Below are 18656 nucleotides of genomic sequence, written 5' to 3'. Positions count from 1 at the left end.
GGGCTGTTCTACAGGTGAGATGGGGGAACCTTGGAGGCAGGTACAGTGAGTTGGGGGGTGCTGTTCTACAGGCCTGCGGTGCTACCTGATGACATTTCCCAACCAGAAGCTAAGTCAATAGTCTAAAAGGTTTGTTTGTTTAATCTGCTGTCATAAGATGTTAGTTCAATGCAGAGGTAGGAGGAATGGCTGTTTAGCCTCTGGCCCCACAGCCTTCCACTCTCTCAACAGGACTGAAGTTCTAATGAGCCACTCTCTGCCGACACGGCTTTTTCAGGAGTTTCTATTCACAGCCAGATGCAGCTTCCTCTCATATGGCTTCGTGCATACATCCACCACATGGAGTTCCCCAGCTCCTGGAAAGTTCTCACCCCTGTCATTCAGTTGCTGCAAACTGATTGATTTTAAAAATATAGAAATAAAATCGAATTTGTCCTCCCTAAGATTGAAAGACTTAAAAGTTCATAAAACACTGACGTTCCTGTGCTGGCTGAAGACTTCTACAGTTTTCAGGATGGACAGTCCACACTGGAAGCATCTTAGATCTGTGATCCTTGCACAGTCAAGGGTAGCTGATGGAGAAAGAACACTTGCCCTTCTGCAAAGACATGTATGCCCAGCATGTCTTTTAAAAACTTTAATGTTTTAAATTCTAGGCATGTGTGTTCAGCGGAGGTACGTTCATGAATACTGCAGGTGACTGGAATCCAGAGAGAGAGGATCATATTTCCCTAGTACTAGAGTTACAGGCCATTTTTAGCCAGCCCGTGTAGGTGCTAGAAACTGGACTGATGTTCTCTGAAAGAAAAGCAAGGCTCTTAACCACAGAGCAATCTCTCCAAGTCTAGTACAGGGCATCAAAAATACTTTCGTTTTCTTTCTTCAGTGACATTGTAGTGAAGGATATTCATGGTGTAGACATTAATTCTAGTAGCAAGGTCTTTTTATCAAATGTGTTCCATCAACAGTGTGTGCAGTTCCAACTTTTGCCCGACCTTGCTTAGACTGATATCATGGGAGAATTCCACCTCCCTTGTAGCTGGAGGCTCACCCTGGTATCAACAGTGGTTTGACTTATATTTTTCATGAAGGGTCGTCTCACAGTGAATATTGCCGACAGAAGCAATTTAGGGTATATGTCATGTTCGAATGGAGTCCAGAGATGCCACATTCTGAAACACGTGCAAACATTTGTACTTTCACCCAGCTGCCTAGCAGCCTTCGGCACCACGCCATCTGTTCTAAAGCCTTCTTCTTCCCCTCTTCATTCTTTGCTGTGTATCTACCAGAAGGATCTGCTGATAGGTTTGTGTCCAGTGTGTCCCAGCCGTTTATGTCCTGGCTGGAAGGAACCATGTGCTTCCCCTGTGGTAAATGGATTTCTAGATTTCACTCCTAAACATTTATTTCATTTAGTGACGTTTTTAAGAGCACTGGAGTAAGAGTTGTAGATACTTCTGCTCTGGAGGCTTGACAGAATTAGCAATACTTCAAAACTGTGTCTAACAGACCCAGGTGCCACCTATATTCAGGGAAGAATACGTTCTGTGCTGTTAATGGCAAGTCACACTGTAACAGTCTTGATAATCTCAATTACTCTTTTGGCAGGTTTCTTGGGAGAATTGATTTGTCTTACAATGGCCACATTATGAACTAAAACTATAGGAGAAATAGAAATAAGCTCTTTGATTATTCTGAATGTGGGGCTTTAAGGGGGACACAGATGGATCAAAAGGGATGAGAATTTTTTTTTGAAATGTATGAAAGAATTTATTTTCTTTTTTTTATTAATTAATTTATTTAATTATTAAAGATTTCTGCCTCTTCCCCGCCACCACCTCCCATTCCCTCCCCCTCCCCCAATCAAGTCTTCCTCCCTCCTCAGCCCAAAGAGCAAGCTGGGTTCTTGATCCTATTGCACGTAATGGCTTTGTGGGAGCCCAGGTAGTTTGGATGCTCACCTTAATAGACCTGGATGGAGGTGGGTGGTCCTTGGACCTCCCACAGGGCAGAGAAACCTGCTTGCTCTTTGGGATGAGAATATTTTAATGCCACAGATAAACAGACAACAGCCTGCCAGAGGTCCTGAGGAGGATTTCATGCTCCAGCTCCAGAGGCAGACAGTGTGATGAGGGCTCTGAGGAGAACCATCTCCAGGTCGAGCTGGGTCCCTTCTTACTGCCTCCAAGGAAGGTAAGAAAGGTGGACTTCATAGCAAGTGCCAGCCTCTGCCAGCTTCAGTTCCTAGATTCCCAAAAGAGGGCAGGGAGGGATAGGGATAGGGAATAGGTGAGCAAAGGTGTGTGACCACCAGCACTCAGAAACTCACATTCTCAGATGGAAGTAGGGAAGGGATAGGGATAGGGTGTGATTACCAGTATGCACCCAGAAATTCCCTTCCCTGGGTGGGAAATCCAAGCTCCATAGATTAACTTAGGTGATAGCAAATACAGGGCATTTCTACTTCCAAGTGAGAAGTCACCAGTATTTTCTGGATACCTTAAACAGATAAACCTGCCAAACTGAAGAAATATCTACCACTTGCTTTAGACGTGTGGGTATTTGAAATCATCACAAAAATAACCTAGTATTTCCTGGGACCAAGAAAGATATGTCATTGAGTCAAGGTGCTTGTTGCCCAGTCTAACAGCTTGATTTTCATTCCCGGGATCTACATGGTGGAAGGAGAGAACTATACAGATATGTCTGGCCTCCCCTTGTGCACATACACACATGCAGACATGCACATGCATATACACACATGCCATGGGACACATGGAAGTCAGCAGGCCAACTTTCTGGAGCCAGTTCTCACCTTCCACTTTGCTGAGATGGGATCTCTTGTTTCTCTGCCCACGATCTTCTGGTGACACCTGTTCTCAACCTCCCATCTTGCTGTAAAAGTTCTGGGACTGCAGATGTACGCCATCGTGTCCAGCTTTTGGTGGATTCTCGCCGTTGAACTTAGATCACCAGGCTTCTGTGGAAAGTAATTTTACTCACTGAGAAACATCCCTAAATCTCAGGCTTCCTTGGAGCGTTTTCATTATATTTAGGTTTTTTGGTTGATTTTTCTCTCCCACCCCTTCATGTCCCCCACTGCTCACTATTTATAAGCATCATGACTATCAACAAATGTGGGAGTCACCCACATTTCCAGAGTTTATGACGGAATCAGACACAATGTGGGAATCACCCACATTTCTAGAGCTCATGACGAAATCAGACACAATGGCAGAAATGTCTCTCAGTCACCTGGACCCACTTCTAGGATGCAAATGCTAGCCTTTACTCCCGTTCTCCATTGAGCCTACATTTCGCCTGCAGTGTAACTCACATCTTTAAAGGGCTTGTTACACAGGAGTGTCTGTAGTCTCATTACAAGATGTGTGCCCCTCCAAAACAATCCCTGAATAATGCCACTGTGAGAATCAGTCACTCCTTGCCCATCCAGTCAGGTGACTCCAAAAGGGTCATGAACCAATGTTGATTAAGGCCTTTGAAGGTTCAGTGGGCTTCACTAGAGCACTCTCTGGAGTTAAGACAACCGAGAAGGTACAAAGTCACTGTGAGAGTCTCATCTAATTTAACTCCATTTTCACTGAAGGGCAAGAGTTTTAGGGAAAATTGTGGTAGGTAGGTATGCATGTAGGTTGATGGTGTTTATTGCCTAGGGTCCGAAGTGCTGGCTGCATGTTTCTTCACCAAGGGCTAACTCTAGTGAATAGTCAGTCACTAGTTTAATAAGGTCAGGCGATGAACTAGCCATCTTTGGTAACCTGACAAGGCTCCCAGTGATGGGACTGGAACATCAACCGAGCCACAGAACCTTCGACCCACATTGTCCTGCTTTCAAAATGTGCTGGGGTAATGTTTCAGAGGCTGTAAGAGTGGTCAATCAATGACTTGTGGCTTGGGCCTCAAGTTATACAAGAGGGAGCCCATGCCTGACACTGCCTGGAAGGCTGGGAACCTAAAGCTGCATGACTCAGGTACCTACGGTAGAACCAGGTAGGCTGATGACAAAAAGTCAATGAAATGATTCATAACGATATTCTACTATACTCATAGGTCAGGGCCCACCCCAATCACCATCAAAGAGGCTTCCTTAGGTGGCTGATGGGAGCCGATGTAGAGACCCACAGCCAAACATTAGGTGGAGTATGGGAAATCACGTGAAAGAGGGGGAAGAAGGATTGTAAGAGCCAGAGGGGTAGAGGTCCAGGAGAGCACAGCCCAACTAAGGGTTCATGGGAATTTGCAGAGCCTGAAGCTGTAATCATGGATCTTGCATGCATCTGTACTAGGCCCTCTGCATATTGCATACATGCTGTGTCAGTGGGACTTCTAACCGTGGGAGAGGAGGTATCTTGACTCCTTTGCTTGCTCTTTTGGACCCTTTTCCTCCTCCTGGGTTGCTTCATCTAGCCTTGATTTGAGGGTATGTGCCTAGTCTTCTTGCATTTTGTTATGCTGTATTTGGTTGATATCACTAGAAAAGCTGCTCTTTTCTGAAGGGAAACAGGAATAAGAGGATCTGAGGGAGAGGAGAGGTGGGGGACAGGACTGAGAGGGTAGAGGGAGAAGTTGTGGTCGGGGTGTATCATATGAGAATAAAAATTAAAATAAGGTCGGGTGTTGGATACAGATGCTCTGCTTCTGCCACATCCCTATTTCATTACTCAATCCCCCAGAATCCTAGATCTTCCACAGATTTAGATAATCAGTGGGAAACATGAGAATCAGCCCCCCTGTATGGTAGTGTGAAGTTTTCCATCAGGAGATGAAATTGTTGTAGATGCTAAAATGATAAAGGTTGGGGTAGAGAAATGGCTTAATGTCTAAAAGTACTTAATACTCCTGCAGGGGCTAACCACACACTGTGGCTACCAATTGTATCTCGAGTGCCAAGGGACCTGACACTACTTGTTTTCATAAGTACCATATGCATGGTGATACACAAAAACAAGCAGGCAGGCACACACAATTTTAGAAGAGAAGTAAAACTGAAGATAGTTTAGGGACTGGGTAGAACTTAGCTGCTTGTGTAGGATGGTGAGGGCCTCCATGAACAGAATCTGTCAGACCTCCCACTGAGCAAAAGTCAACTCACTAGGTTATTCAGTATTAAGCAAAGGTGGTATTAGCCATGACAGTGGGCAGACTTTGTTCTTTTGAAAATATCCTGAAGGACTTAAGCTAAGTGACATGGTTACTGAAACCATGTCCATCCATTCATAGAAAAGCCATCATAAGGACAGGGGAAATGATTTGGAAAGCAGCAAACCAAAGAAAATGGAAATCCATCACCAGCAAAGACCATCTCCACCCAACCAACATTTTAAGCTTCCTTTATCCCTAGGTAAAGAGGAGAGGAGGGGAATGAGACTTAGATTCAGAAAGGATCGGATTCGAGACGTGGATATGACATGCTAGTGGTCCAGAACGGAACATTGGAGAGTGTTGTTGGCAATCTGAGGACAGTGCCTCTGCAATCTTAAATATCTTTCTCCTATCACAGTGTCTTCAACCTTGCAAGAGAGAGGAGGGAAAGTTGGAAATGGTCAATGTGGTATTTCAGATAAACATTCTTTAAATGGATAACATATCTATACAGCTAGCAGAAATCTGACCCAAAAGTAAGACATCAATTGTTTAGCTGAGTGACTTCCAGAACTAGTAATCTCTGAAGTGAACTACCAGAAAGCAAATTCATTTTTATATTTAATTTTTATGCCTAAGAGATCCATGAAACAAAAAATGTCTATTTGCAAGCCCCTTGCCCAAGGACAGTTTCTGAAATGCTGGAGGCTGTTTATGGGAGATAACAAGACACTTGTTTTTAATTCCCCTAAACAAGTTTGTTTATCTGCACCGAATGTGCTTTATCACAGTGGGCAGGAGGTTCACAGGCTGGAAATACGTCAGGACATATGCTTGCCCCTGATTGGACCTGATGGAAAATGCAATGAATTATGGGTTTTCCTCCTAAAGCCACTGCAAACTGTGAGTCTGGGCCAGGAAGCTGGGTATGGACCAGGCCAGAGCCCATCCACCCAGACAGTATTTAATTAAAGCTTGCTTCACATATGGCTTTAAACTGTGGTAGTGGTCTCATTCTCGGTCAATGGGATTAGCGGTATCTTCCCTTGGTTGTTGTGATTAGTGTTAATTTGACAGGGCCTCTGAGGGCCTATGAAGACCCAGCTTCACTGTGGTAGCATTGTTCCTTGGACAATCCTGGCCTGTATAAATGGAGAGAGGGGGTGAGCCTTGCCATTGTGTTCTTCTCTGCTTCTTGATGTGGGTGCCATGTGACTAGCTGCCTTGACTTCCCCACCATCATGGGTTTTACCTTGATTGTAAGTCACAATAAATCATTTTTCCTACAGGTTGCCTTTGTCAGGGCATTTTATCACAACAAAAAATACTTGACAGAAGCAACTTAAGGGAAGGAAAGGTTCGGTTGCCATGGTTATTCTAGGTCTAACCAAGTTGACAATGGGCATTAACTACCAGTCTTCATCTTCAGTTTCAACTCTATGACCCCTAACATCCTCTGAATCTTGTGAATGACAAATGTCATTTATATGTTAGTGAGCATGCTAGTGACCTTTAACAGTTTCCTAATGGGGACTGGTGACTAGAAGGAAGGCGTGATTAAAAGATTGGACTTCAAAGTCCATGGTGACCTCCAGGGAAAAGGCTGTAAGTACGGCTGATCATCAATAGCGACATCAATCACACCTGTGTAATGAAATCCCCATACACGTTCAAAAGGACAGGCTTGCACCTGCAGATCCAAATGAACTCTGGGCCATGCTGTCTAAGCGTGCCAAGCGCGAGGATTACACACTTTCTCCAGCACTCCTGGTATGTTTACTCCCGGTGTCCAGCAGAACACTCAAAGCCTATCGGCTTTCCACTTTTTATGGCTTGGAGTTTCTGGTTGGAGTTCTTGGAGTTTCCATGTTGGCTGTAGATATGTTGAAGTTGCTTTAGTTGAGTTTCTAGAACTTTGTCACTTCATCTAGGTGAACTAGCTTGGGGACAGCTTGCTCAGAACCCTTTTATTAACCGTTAACTCCCACGAAACGGGCCGCACTCCTCTTTAACTTCCTAGTCTAGTTTCTTCCTCAACAACTTAACACCTCCCCTCTTGTGCCTATTCAGCTCTGCTCTAATTTTTATCTTCTCCCTCCTGCTACCTCTAGGTTTAATTTTTCCTTTTTCCGGTTTCTTAGAGTACAATATCTGGTGAATTGAAATCTTAATTTCAGTTTCAGTTGTAAGGTGTCTTTTTTGGTGTCATGTTTATTGCATCCTTGAGTTTAGATATGTTCTTTTGTTATTTGTCTCAAGACTTTCATTTCCATCGTGATTTTCCAAGCTCTGATTCATTAAGACTGTCATCTAATTCCAGTACCCTTACACTGGGATCTCTAGCCTTGGCTCACTGTGATCAGAAAATATGCTTTCCATGATTTTATCCTTTTGGTTATTAAGATATTGTACTCTAACATATGGTCAATCCCCAGCTGTCCCATACCCACTTGAGAAAAATGATTATTGGCCCTGTTGAGTGGTTGACACTTGCTTAGCACAATCGGTCTCACTCATTAGTCAAGTACCATTCACTAATGACTCGTCTGTCCAGTGGCTTGCCCACTATTAGAAGTAGGCTGTTGAAATTTCCTGCTGTTATTGTAGGGATGTCTATTGATTCAGCTCTGTGTCTGCCTCAGATGTAGGCGTGCTAAGATTCAGGGCATGCCGTGGTATGAATGTAAAATGGCCCCTGTGTTTGAACCCTGGAGCCCCAGTTGGTAGGGCTGTTTTGCAGGTTGGTGGGACCATATACTAAAGCCTATGCACACACTTGCTTTTTATTTCAGCCATTTTCCCATGAGTATCATATATGCTTCTTCTTGAGGTCTTGATATACTGTGCTACTATACCCATAATTCCTTGCCTCAGATACACATGGATGGTCACTTCCTTGTGTCTCTTGTGTTATACCACCTGCCATTGCTTTCAGTGACCTCCAGGCCTTGGCCAGTGGGGAAACCACACTTTTAACCCAGAGTTTCCACATGAGGTCAGGCTGCGCTGCCCTCTGCAGGGCCCTGCCGGATCACCCTTACAACCCAGCTCTCCTAGTTTTCTCCTGATGACCCTTCCTTCTTGCCGTAGTTACATGCCCTGTTCCTGTGATGAAACGCTGTCAAAAGCAACCTAAGGAAGGGAAGGACTATCCTATTCCGGCCCACAGTTTGGGGTTATAGTCCACCATGGGTTTGGGGCAGGGGTCACACACAGCAGCAGGGCTTAAGGTATCAGGTCACACAGCATGATACTGAAAAAAAGGCAGTTGACTTTTGTTCTCAGCTCACTCCTTTTTATACAGTCCACTCGTGTGATCTCTGCATGCGCATGCTGTCACATGCACTCTCACATGCTGCCTTGTTGTGGACTATATTAAGATATGTTACATTTGTTTATGCTGTGGAACATTTGTTTAATGATGCAAAGATGTGTTGCATTCTTTTAAGTTCATTTGTTTAACTCTGAAACTGTGTTACTCTTCCTGTATAAAGCGCTGAACAGCCAATAGCAAGGCAGGGGAAAAGAAAGGCAGGTCTGGCAGCAGAGAGAATAACAAAAGGGAAATCTGGAAAGAAAGGAGCAAGACAAGGGAAAGGACTCAGGGAACAGCCACCCAACCACACAGCAAGCCAAGGAGTAAGAAGTAAAGAAAGGTATAAAGAAATAGGGAAAGGTAGAAGCCCAGAGGCAAAAGGTAGACAGGATAGCTTAAGGAAAGCTGGCAAGAAACAAGCCAAGCTAAGGCCAGGCATTCATAAGTAATAATATGCTTTCACATATGATTTATTTGGGAACAGGGTATTGGGCCCCCCAAAAGCAAAGAGTAAAGAATAAGAGTAAAAACAACCAACTATGCTCTCTCTTCTCTCTCTCTCTCTCTCTCTCTCTCTCTCTCTCTCTCTCTCTCTCTCTCTCTCACACACACACACACACACACACACACACACTTCCCTGCTTCCCCCATTCTCTCTTTAAGTGTTACAGCTCAGATGGAAAGGTATCCTGGCAGTTGGGAGCCAAGGAAGGCCAGAAAATCACACCACACAGGAGATTTATGGGAGGGGAAAAACAGAGGGTGACTGTCTTGTTTGAGTAAGAAACAGCAGAGAACTGAGCAGAAGGCAGGGGTCATATAGAATTTCTTCAGTGGTAGGTGGAACTTTTCAGGGTGAAGTTTTCCAAGGTGGAGATTGGTGGGATTTCATGCCCAGGGATTGGGCTTTTTACTCTGTAGGGTGGGGTGGGGTCCAGCAGTTAGGGCAGTAAGAGTGTTCTATTTGTGGACCTGGTAGAGGTCCTTGGGGGGGCTACCTCCTCTCACTCTCCCCTTCCCCCTTCTCTCTCCCTCACTCTGTCCCTGTGGGTGGGTCCACAGTATACTTATTACATTTCCCTGGAACAAACAGTAACTTGTAGTCTCTCGGGATTGAAAACACTATGCTGCAGTACCTAAACCTCTCCCAATAGAAGGTTGATGTTCTTCAAGCATGCCAGAGTGGCTCCAGATCATGGATGTCATGGAACACAGAAGACAGCAGAGAAGAAAATTCCCCTAGTGAAGGACCAATCAGATCAGGGCAGGAAAGAGAAGGATAAGTGGGGTTATCTAAAGAGGATTTACTCAAGGAAAGGGATCCAAAAAGGGGTGAGACAGGATCAAGCACTCAGGGAGCAGCAACCAGACAGTAGTTACCCATTAGGACCCAGAGAACAACAGGAAGTTACTAGTCCCTGGCACAGAAGATAGCCTTGAGAGAGCCTACTTAGAAGGTGCTAGAACTTTTGGTGGAAAATACAACCACTGCCAAGTTGTTGGGATGGAGGGAGACTCAACACCCTCTTCTGCCTTTGTCCCACCCCTGATCCTCCTGTGAGTGCCTCCCCTTGGCAATGTCTACAAAAATCCAAAGGTATATATGGAAGACAGCTGTACCAGCAAGACCCCACTCCTATTCAGGGCAGAGTACTTACCCACGACATAGACAATCTGAAGCATTCACATCACACACCAAGAGGTGAAACTCCCAAGGCCCAACTGTATTGCCCACACACCAGGAACCATGATGATGAGCAGCCACTGTGATTCTGAACTCTCTATGCTGGCAGAATTTCTGCTGGACCAGTGTTGAAGCTGGGTGCATCATTCCCTCCTCCCCTTCCTCCCACTGTCTCTGATCATAACAAACATCTTGCATCAGGTCCTAGCATAGTGAGGTCTTCCAGAAAAGTCAACCCATGTTAGCAGGGAACAAGTGACAAAATCTACAGTTCAGCCTTGTGTGGTGTGTGTGTGTGTGCGTGTGTAAGAAAGGACAAGCACCAACTAGCCAAGGAATAGGCACTTAGCTCCACTCCTGTGTTGCTCACTGTCTGAACCCTCTTGTGAGGGGAGGGATGAGGGGATCATCTGAGGAGGCCTGGAGCATTTGGGAACACCTACAAGTATATGGGGAGCTACAGTCACACACCCCACATGGTGCATGAGAAGCTCTCTGCACACAGTTGTTATCATACCCTAGTGCATACGGCCTCCTGAGCACTGTCAAGGAAAGCTTTTCACGGATGCCAAACGATGCTGCACTAAGTGAGGTGATTAAACAGCCCAGTGGCAGGAGCATCCTCTCAGGGAGAGGAGCAACAGGAGGCTTCAAGGATACGCCTGAGTGGGTCACAGCCAGGGTCTAGGAAAGCAAGCTGGCTTGTGGCAGAGGGAGTAGCTGAACACACCTCTTCCCAACAGAACAGTGGCTTGGTCTTGGAAAGAGTACACACTAAATGGGATGTTCTTATAGGAGTATTTCTGAGTTCTGTGTATCTCAGAGCAGGGCCATAGAATCTTCAAATTGATGCCAGTTAACTAAACTCTGTGTATGTCCCTCTGGCCTGGTTAATTCCACACTTTGAGATTTCCCAGCATTTAAAGGCTGTAACTAGAATTCCTGTGTGTATCAGGTTTCACCTTGTCATGGGGAGAGGCTGGAACAGTTTGTCAAGCTGGACCTTACGAGACCAACACCAGTAAAAATTGGAGACAGTGGGGTCAGGCCGAGCTGTAAACTTGACTCTCCCAAGCCCCAGCCAGCCCATTAGCGTGTGGAGCGAAAATGACCAGGTCCCTAAACACTGCCTGTCTCTGTCACTGAGCACAGAATGTCCGGGTAAGTGTGGCATCTGGGGACCTGGGTCCTAGGCTTCTAAGTGTGGTTCTAATGATCTGTGGGGTAGGGCCACAGTACAGGGAGCTCCCAGAATTCCTGATGAGGAAGCACAGGGGAAGGTTGTTCTTGTGGGGACCAATGACCAGCAGGATACCATGCAGAATGAGAGGCTGGTTCTGAACTCACAGTCCTCTTTCTTTCCGGTCTGCAATAGCTGGGCTTGTCGGCTGGTGGGGAGGGCAAAGGCCCTGCAGCCATCCTTCGGCATCCTCCTCAGACAGTGATCTGGGGATTCCAGGCCTGTGCAGTAAAGAACCGGATAATTAGATAAGCACGGCTCATTACTGGAGTTAACAAAACCGTAACAAAATGCTTTTTTTAGTGACTTATTTTTAAATTTTATTGTTTGCCCTTTCTGATCCTGTGGATGGTAGCTGAGCAATTTCTTTCCAGTAGAGAAGGAACTGGGTTATACTGCTGCCACCTCTCTCCTTAAGACTTCTAGGGGCATTACCCTCACCCACCACATAGCCCCCATGGGTGTCTGCTTTTGTATCGGGGTGTCAAGTTCAGGAGAGCCATTTGGTTCAGAAGCTAGGGAATGGCCACTCTGAACTCCAGAGAGGCTGCCATCTCCTCAGGATTCTTAGTCACCCCCAAACTCATCTGTAAGCACTGATTCCACACTGCTGTGTGGCTGGAAATGCCCCTGGGGCTCACTTTCTTTAAGTCTTTGCTCCACCTCCATGTGAGCTGCCCTGCTTCCCTGTTTCTTGTCTCTATATCCCCCTCTTACCTCCACCCAGCTATAGTTGGCTAGGCAGTAGGAAGCATGCCTGGTGAGCAGGACTCCCCAGTGTCAGGAGCCATTTCAGGCTTCTCCTTTCTCACATCTTACAGGGCCTTGAAGGAAAAATCTTGAGACAAGAAAACTTAAAGTTAGCCAAAACATTACGTGCTGACCGTGGAGACTCAAGCTCTGGAAAGCACCACAGAGTGTCTTCATGGCTTCCTGCTTATCACTAACAGCAGGTGTTCTAGCCACTGACCTTGCAACTGCCCTGCTTAGCTACCAAACTGCCCCACTTAGTTGCCTAACTACGGAGCCCCTCCTTCCCTTCCCCCTTTCCTCAGTTCCCCCTGCCCGAGCTCCTTTCTGAGGAGTATTTAAGACAAGAAACTTGCTTCAATAAACGGGATGCCTTGACAAGGAATACTGCTTGGCGTCCATTTCTCCCGCCCCCCACCCCCATGTCTTTCAGACAGTGCCTCTTCAAGACCCTGGAGTAACTTAGGACCTGCTGGGTGGGTCACCCAGTTCCCCTCAGACTGAGTAAAACCCATTCCACACTCAGCCACCTCAGGATCCCTCCAGGCTGCGTGCAGGTTCCAGACCCTCCTGTCCTGGAGATCGCTGAGATGGTGCAGTGTACCTTGCTAATGTCACCTCTTGGGGTCTGCCACTCTGGCAAGTGGTTCCTAAGTGTAAAACAAAATCTTCTGTTCAGAATGGAGGAGAGTGGGGTCTGGTGGCTTGGATGAAAATGATCTCACAGGCTCGCAGGAGGTGTGGCCTTGCTGGAGAAGTTCATCACTGGGGTGGGTTTTGAGGTTTCAGATGTTCAAGCCAGGCAGGCCCAGTGCGGCTCTTTTTTCCAGCTGCCTACAGATCCAGATGGAGAGCTCTCAGCTACCTCCACAAGAACAGACGCAACCTCTGAACTAGAAACCAGCTCCAGTTAAATTTTTTGTTGATGAGAGTTGCCACGGTCATGGTGTCTCTTCACAGCAATGGAGCACTGACTAAGACAGCGGTAACAAAAGCTGGCACTCAGGCTGGTCCTCCCTCCCACAGAAACTTGTCAGCAGAGTGTCCCCTGTTCCCCAGACTCTAGGAAAGGACTGCACTGAGACCAGCAGAGCTCAGCAGCTTGACCCTGGTTGGGGGTGAGTGGGGCTCCCAAAGGAAAATGTGATTAATCAGTCAAACTCAAGCAAAGACTGACTTCCCGACTCATTACAAAGCTTGAGAGAAGGCTCTCAAATTGTTCTAGCGTGGCATTTTTTTTTTTTTTTTTTTTTTTGTAGCATCCTGAACTGACTGGGTTATAAGGACATTCTTCTGGTTCTGGAAGTGAGGAAGTTGAGGACAAAGGACTGGCATACTGAGTAAGAGACCACGTTGCTGGTGTTTCAATGGCACCACTTTTCTGTGTCCTTAGAGAGGCCAAGCAAGCTCCTGAGGCCTTTCAGAAGGGCATGAGTCCCTTCAGAAGAACTTTCATGCCACAGCCTTTTCCCAAGGGTTCTATGACCTCATTCCCTCACCTGGGATTGACAGTTTAACATGGAGGCTAAAGAATAGTTCACAGACCGTGTTTGCTGCCCTGGAAGTGTACCTGAGTTCAGTCCCCCCTCTCTGTCCCACACACACACATACACACACACACACACACACACACATACTCACGTACTCACTCGTGTATACATACATGCACATATGCACGGGAGTAGCTTCCCTGTGAGTAGAAGGACCTTCCTCCACCAGAAGCACTGAGCAGAGCTTGCGTTTTGCAAATCTTTGAAACAGCCATGAGTCGGGTGCTGTTTGATGTTGCAGTCATCTCAAGCCTTCAGTAACACAGCTAATCTCATTCTTCAGACTTCCAGGGTTCTGAGCAGACCTGTTCAAATCCAAAGCTCTGCAAATAATTTTGTCTTGATGTCTTTTCTCTTCAATCCCCCTCGCCTCTCCCAGCCTGGTAATGAATTTGTGCTGGAAGTGACATAGTTGACAAACACAAGAAATGCTTTGGCTTCCTTCTTTAACTCTAAAGGAGAAGAAACCTAAATTATATTCCATCAAGTGCATTACAAATTGAGATCCTATGGTTGGCTGTGCCACACTAGACATGTTCTTGAACCTGTGAGAATTAAATCACATTAAATGCAACAGGAAAGAACTCACTAGAGAATGTCTCATGTCAGGATTCTGATAAAACGACTGGATTTGTGTGTTACGTTTAAAGTGAAGGTAGGAAGCATTTTCCAATTACGTCCTATAAAACCAGGACATAGATGGTGGTTAGTAATTCTTAGTTTTCCCCTAGGAAAAGGAGACAAAGACTCACTTGTCAGTTCCAGGAAGGTAGATGGATCGTGGATCATTCTAGAAACTTAATGTAAATCTAGAGCCACTGTGCTTTATGCAGTTCACTCGTGGGGACTGCTGCATGGTTCTCACCGCTCTCAAGACCACTCTCTGGCTTCTGGAAGGTTCTCTCTACCCATAGGTTGTTTCAGGGGCAATTAGCAAGATTATTTCCATCCTTACTGTGGAACTGCCTATTGGAGAGAGTTGAGGGAAACTGAAGCAGGAGAACATTGGCATAAAAGTTATCAAAACACATTGTCTACTCTGTACTTCTTGAAGGTTACCAATTCTGAGTCTACTTCACTCTCAAAGTGCCTATGCTGTTTATTGTTATCACTACCCACTGTGGGGGACTAGGCCTCCTGCTTCCCACTCAGCAGATCCATCAGTTGCTCCTGTCGCAGCAGAAGGAAGACTTGCTCTGAGGTTGTATTTCAGGCAGAGCCTGGGATGGGGTCTGTCACTCAGGCAGCACCTGCCCCGCCTGTGCTGTCATGTGATGTTGATGGGGGGGGTCTCTACTATCCCTCCCTCTCGTGGATGTGCTATAATTGTGTGTCCCTAGGAAGGTGTATAGACAAGTCTACGGACCCAGGGCGAGTTTTCAACATCCAGACTCTCAAAGGACCCATGTGAGGAGGGTGAAGGAAAGCTCCACAGCTTACCAAGGGTGAGCAGAAGAGAGATCCAGAAAACTGTCCCTGTGGTAAGCTTTGTGTATGACTACCAGCCACCTCAAGGAAGACAGGCTGTCTCATCCATCGTCAGTCCCTAGTGATGAAATGTTTTGATAAATGTGACATGTGTTTATGGGAAAAAAAATCATGTTTGAAAGAGGAAAGAGCTACCAAGCATTGTCTGAGATGCCAAAAGCAGTCCAGGCCTAGAAAGCAGGTCCTCAAAAATGCCAGAGTCCTTGGAGGGAGAAGTAATCACACTCCTGACATTTGGACCATGAGGCAGAGCTCCTGCAAGTGCCTGGCCCAGGGAATATCTTAGAAACTCCCAACAGAATGGGTAGCCTGACTTTGAGAGGAGGCTCTTTATTTTCCCTGTGTCTGCTCCTTTCCCTCCCCAAGCCCAGCCACAGGTGTCCACTACATTGCTTTCTTTGGTTCTCATCTATCTATATCTACCACACAGTGGCAGAGTGGACCAAATTCAGTCTAACACAAAAAATGTATCTTCCCCACACAGTTGAACTTCACACGGAAGCTGATGCTCTCTTCCGAAGGAAGCTGTGCCCATCATGATGGTCCTGGATGAAGGGTACTTTCGGCTACCTCATCATACCTTTCTTTGATCTTAACCTTTCATAAATTGCAATAAAGGATGAAGAACCTAAACTAAGGACCAGGACACTTAGCACTAACTTCTCTATTAACCACTGTGAAGATGTTTCTGTGCTTCTTTAAAGAGTGTTGTTGTGGTTAATCTTTATTTTTGTTGTGAGATGGGGTCTCACTGTGAATCCTTGGCTGGCATGGAATTATGTAGATCAAGTTGTCCTTCAACTGACAAAACCCTGCCCTTGCCTCTTGAGTGTTGGGATTAAAGGTGTGCTATACCAAGCCCGATTTGTCATGGTTAATTTCAATTGTCCGCTTGTTGAAATATGCAGTCCCCATGGAAACACCTCTGGGTATGTCTGTTTTTTTCCAGAAAGACTTAACTGCACAAAGACCCACTCAGAGCATGAGTAGCACCATTTGTGATGATTTAAAGGAGAAATGCCCCCACTCAGGATTCACATTCCTGAGGCCCTGGTTTGGCACAGCCTTGAAGGAGGAGGATGCATGTCCTTGAGGGCACACTTTGAGAGTTCATTGCCTCACCCCAATTTCTCAACCCCAGATGTGTTTGAGGACAAAGATATGATCTCTCAGCGTCCCTCTCAAGCTGCCCTCTGGACTCTCCCTCTGGGACCTTCAATAGCTTACTTTGCCCATGGCTTTTAATCACAGCAATGGGAAAGTTATACAATAACTTTGGATAATTTACTGGGTCCTTGACTTATTTAAAGACCTATTAATAACCACCACCTCTAAATGAGGGGCACCTAGATAGAGGTCTATACCATTCCCTGTTATGCTAATATATATGGGTCTATATCATTACCCCAATAGGCTACTCTTCAGAATTGCTCCTCCCCAAACCAGTTTTACAACAGAAATGAATGGGCTGAAGCTATAGGATTTTGAGATGTGTGTTTGCTACTGCTAAATCCAGGTCCAGGATCAGTTTTGACACTAAGGCCTGACATCTGAAAAGCCATGAATTTGTCTGTCTTACCAATACAAGCTCCTGACCAGGGTAACCTCCAACAGAGATGGTGGTTCTATAACAGTTGTACTTGGTGTGCCCTCTACAGTCAGTACCAGGGTAACATCTAAAAGAGATGGTGGTTCCATGCCAGGTCTGCCGGGTGTGCCCTCTACAGTCTGGTGGTAACCTCCACCAGAAATGATGGGTCCATACCAGGTCTGCTTGGTGTGCCCTCTACAGTCAGTACCAGGGTAACCTCCCAACAGAGATGGTGGTTCCATAGCAGTTCTGCTCACTTGTGCCCTGTACCGTCAGTGCCAGGGTAACATGCACACCACTAACACCTATAACAGTTGCATTTGAAAAACATGGGCCACAAACATGATGGGTCCTGAAGATCTGAACCACTTAACACTTTTCAAGATCAGATTGTCTTTGTTAGAGACCAGAGGCAAATCACACTAATGAATGCAAAACTCAAGCCACTCCCCCTTGTTAAAATAACAATATTTAGTTTTAAGTGTGTGTGTGTGTGTGTGTGTGTATCTGTGTAGGAGTATGTGCAAGTGAGTACAGGTATCCTCAGAGGCTGGAATTGGACATCAGACCCCCTGGAGCTGAAATTTCGGGCAGTTGTGAGCTATCCAGTGTGGGGTCTGGGGACTGAACTCAGGTCCTCAAGAAGAGCAGTATGTGCTCGTAACCTCTGAACCATCTGTTCAGTCCTCCTCCCTCATCAGCTCCTTAAATACCATGTCATGCCCATGCTTGTCTTGGTCAGCATTTGTCTCAATTCCAGCTAGAATCGGGTTGCAAAGAGGGTGTCGGATCCCCTGGAGATGGTAGTTACAGGCTGTTATGAGCGGCCCAGTGTGAGTGTTAGGAACCAGTCTCCTACTGTGGTTCTATGGAAGAATATAACTTAGAGTAGAAATGGTCCTTAGCAGGGTTGCTTATTATCCAGATGACTCTAGACAGAGTTCATAGGGGCAGTATAGGTAAAGAAATGAGATGTGGTCTGGGGTGGACTGAAGGCAAGGCACTGTAGAGTTCTTCCCCTATGGACTCCTAGCTCCTGGAGGGTAACCTCAGTCATATTTATCTTTATAAACCCCATGTCTAGCAGGGACCCACATGACAGGATGAAATCTTACAGCAGAGCTGATTCCCTGGGAATCACAGCTGATGAACACAGCTGTCAAGAAGCCCACAGCGAGCGTTTTAAGTAACCAGACCCTCCTTCACTCACTGTTCTGACTCCGTGCCTTGAATTTATTTTTGCTGACCACATCAAGGAAGAGTGGAATAACATACAACTGTGATCAAGTCTGCCACAACACCAATCTATTAAAAGCATTCGTTCATCAAAGTCCATGGTAATGTGCTGGGAAAGAGTCCCATTAGATTAGACTTTTAATTGGTATGAAATGCAGCCCAGAAACCAGGGTCTTGGGGAAATTCCATTCTGCAGGCTGGCAGTAATTAACCAACCTCCTCTAGGGTTACTGCCCCCTGGAGTATTGGAGTTGTTAAATTACCAGGCGGAGGTGGGGGAATTCTATTACCTAGAAGCCCAGTCTCCATTTCTCTCCTCTATTCCCCTCCAGCCCTCTCTGAAGGAAGATGCAAATGAGCCATCTCTGACTCAGTGTCCCCAGGAAGTCCAAGGCTCCATAAAACTGGGTGACAAAGAACAGTATGTGTCTCCTGATGGTGGGATCATCTCCAACTTATTTTTGAGGACAACATTACAAGAGACTGTTGTGGTGTTTAGAGTAACGTCACAAGATACCTCGGCCTGGTAGCTTTAGCAATGAATGTTGGTAGGTCAGAAGTCTGGAGACTTTGAAGTTCAAGGTCAAGGAGTTAATGCTGTTTGGGGGAGGTTACAGCACCTTTAGGAGGTTCAGCCTTGTAGAAGGAAGTACATCATTGGGAGTGGCCTTTGAGGAACTTCCTGTGATCTCCGCTTC

At 46.0% G+C, this 18656-nt stretch overlaps 1 protein-coding gene and 1 long non-coding RNA gene across 2 annotated transcripts in view; both read right to left on the bottom strand.

The window, feature by feature from the left end:
- LOC130862005 (DNA fragmentation factor subunit beta-like) overlaps positions 1–2929 on the bottom strand; it is a 46979-nt gene extending 44050 nt beyond the window's left edge. The window contains exon 1 of the mRNA XM_057751374.1: positions 2816–2929. Within this exon, the coding sequence (XP_057607357.1) occupies positions 2816–2929 (114 nt within the window). The remainder of the gene's footprint in view (positions 1–2815) is intronic.
- An 8604-nt stretch (positions 2930–11533) lies between these two features.
- The window catches only part of LOC130862409 (uncharacterized), a 40711-nt gene continuing 33588 nt past the window's right edge, over positions 11534–18656 (bottom strand). Inside the window, exons 2-3 of the long non-coding RNA XR_009055634.1 lie at positions 12061–12181; positions 11534–11564 (exon numbers count right to left, since the gene is read on the bottom strand). This is a non-coding gene — a long non-coding RNA (uncharacterized LOC130862409). The remainder of the gene's footprint in view (positions 11565–12060; positions 12182–18656) is intronic.

This window comes from Chionomys nivalis, chromosome 19, assembly GCF_950005125.1.
Source record: "Chionomys nivalis chromosome 19, mChiNiv1.1, whole genome shotgun sequence".
In the NCBI taxonomy this organism is placed as follows: Eukaryota; Metazoa; Chordata; class Mammalia; order Rodentia; family Cricetidae; genus Chionomys; species Chionomys nivalis.
The sequence above is the reverse complement of the archived record's forward strand: the minus strand, read 5'-3'. Positions and strand labels throughout refer to the sequence as shown.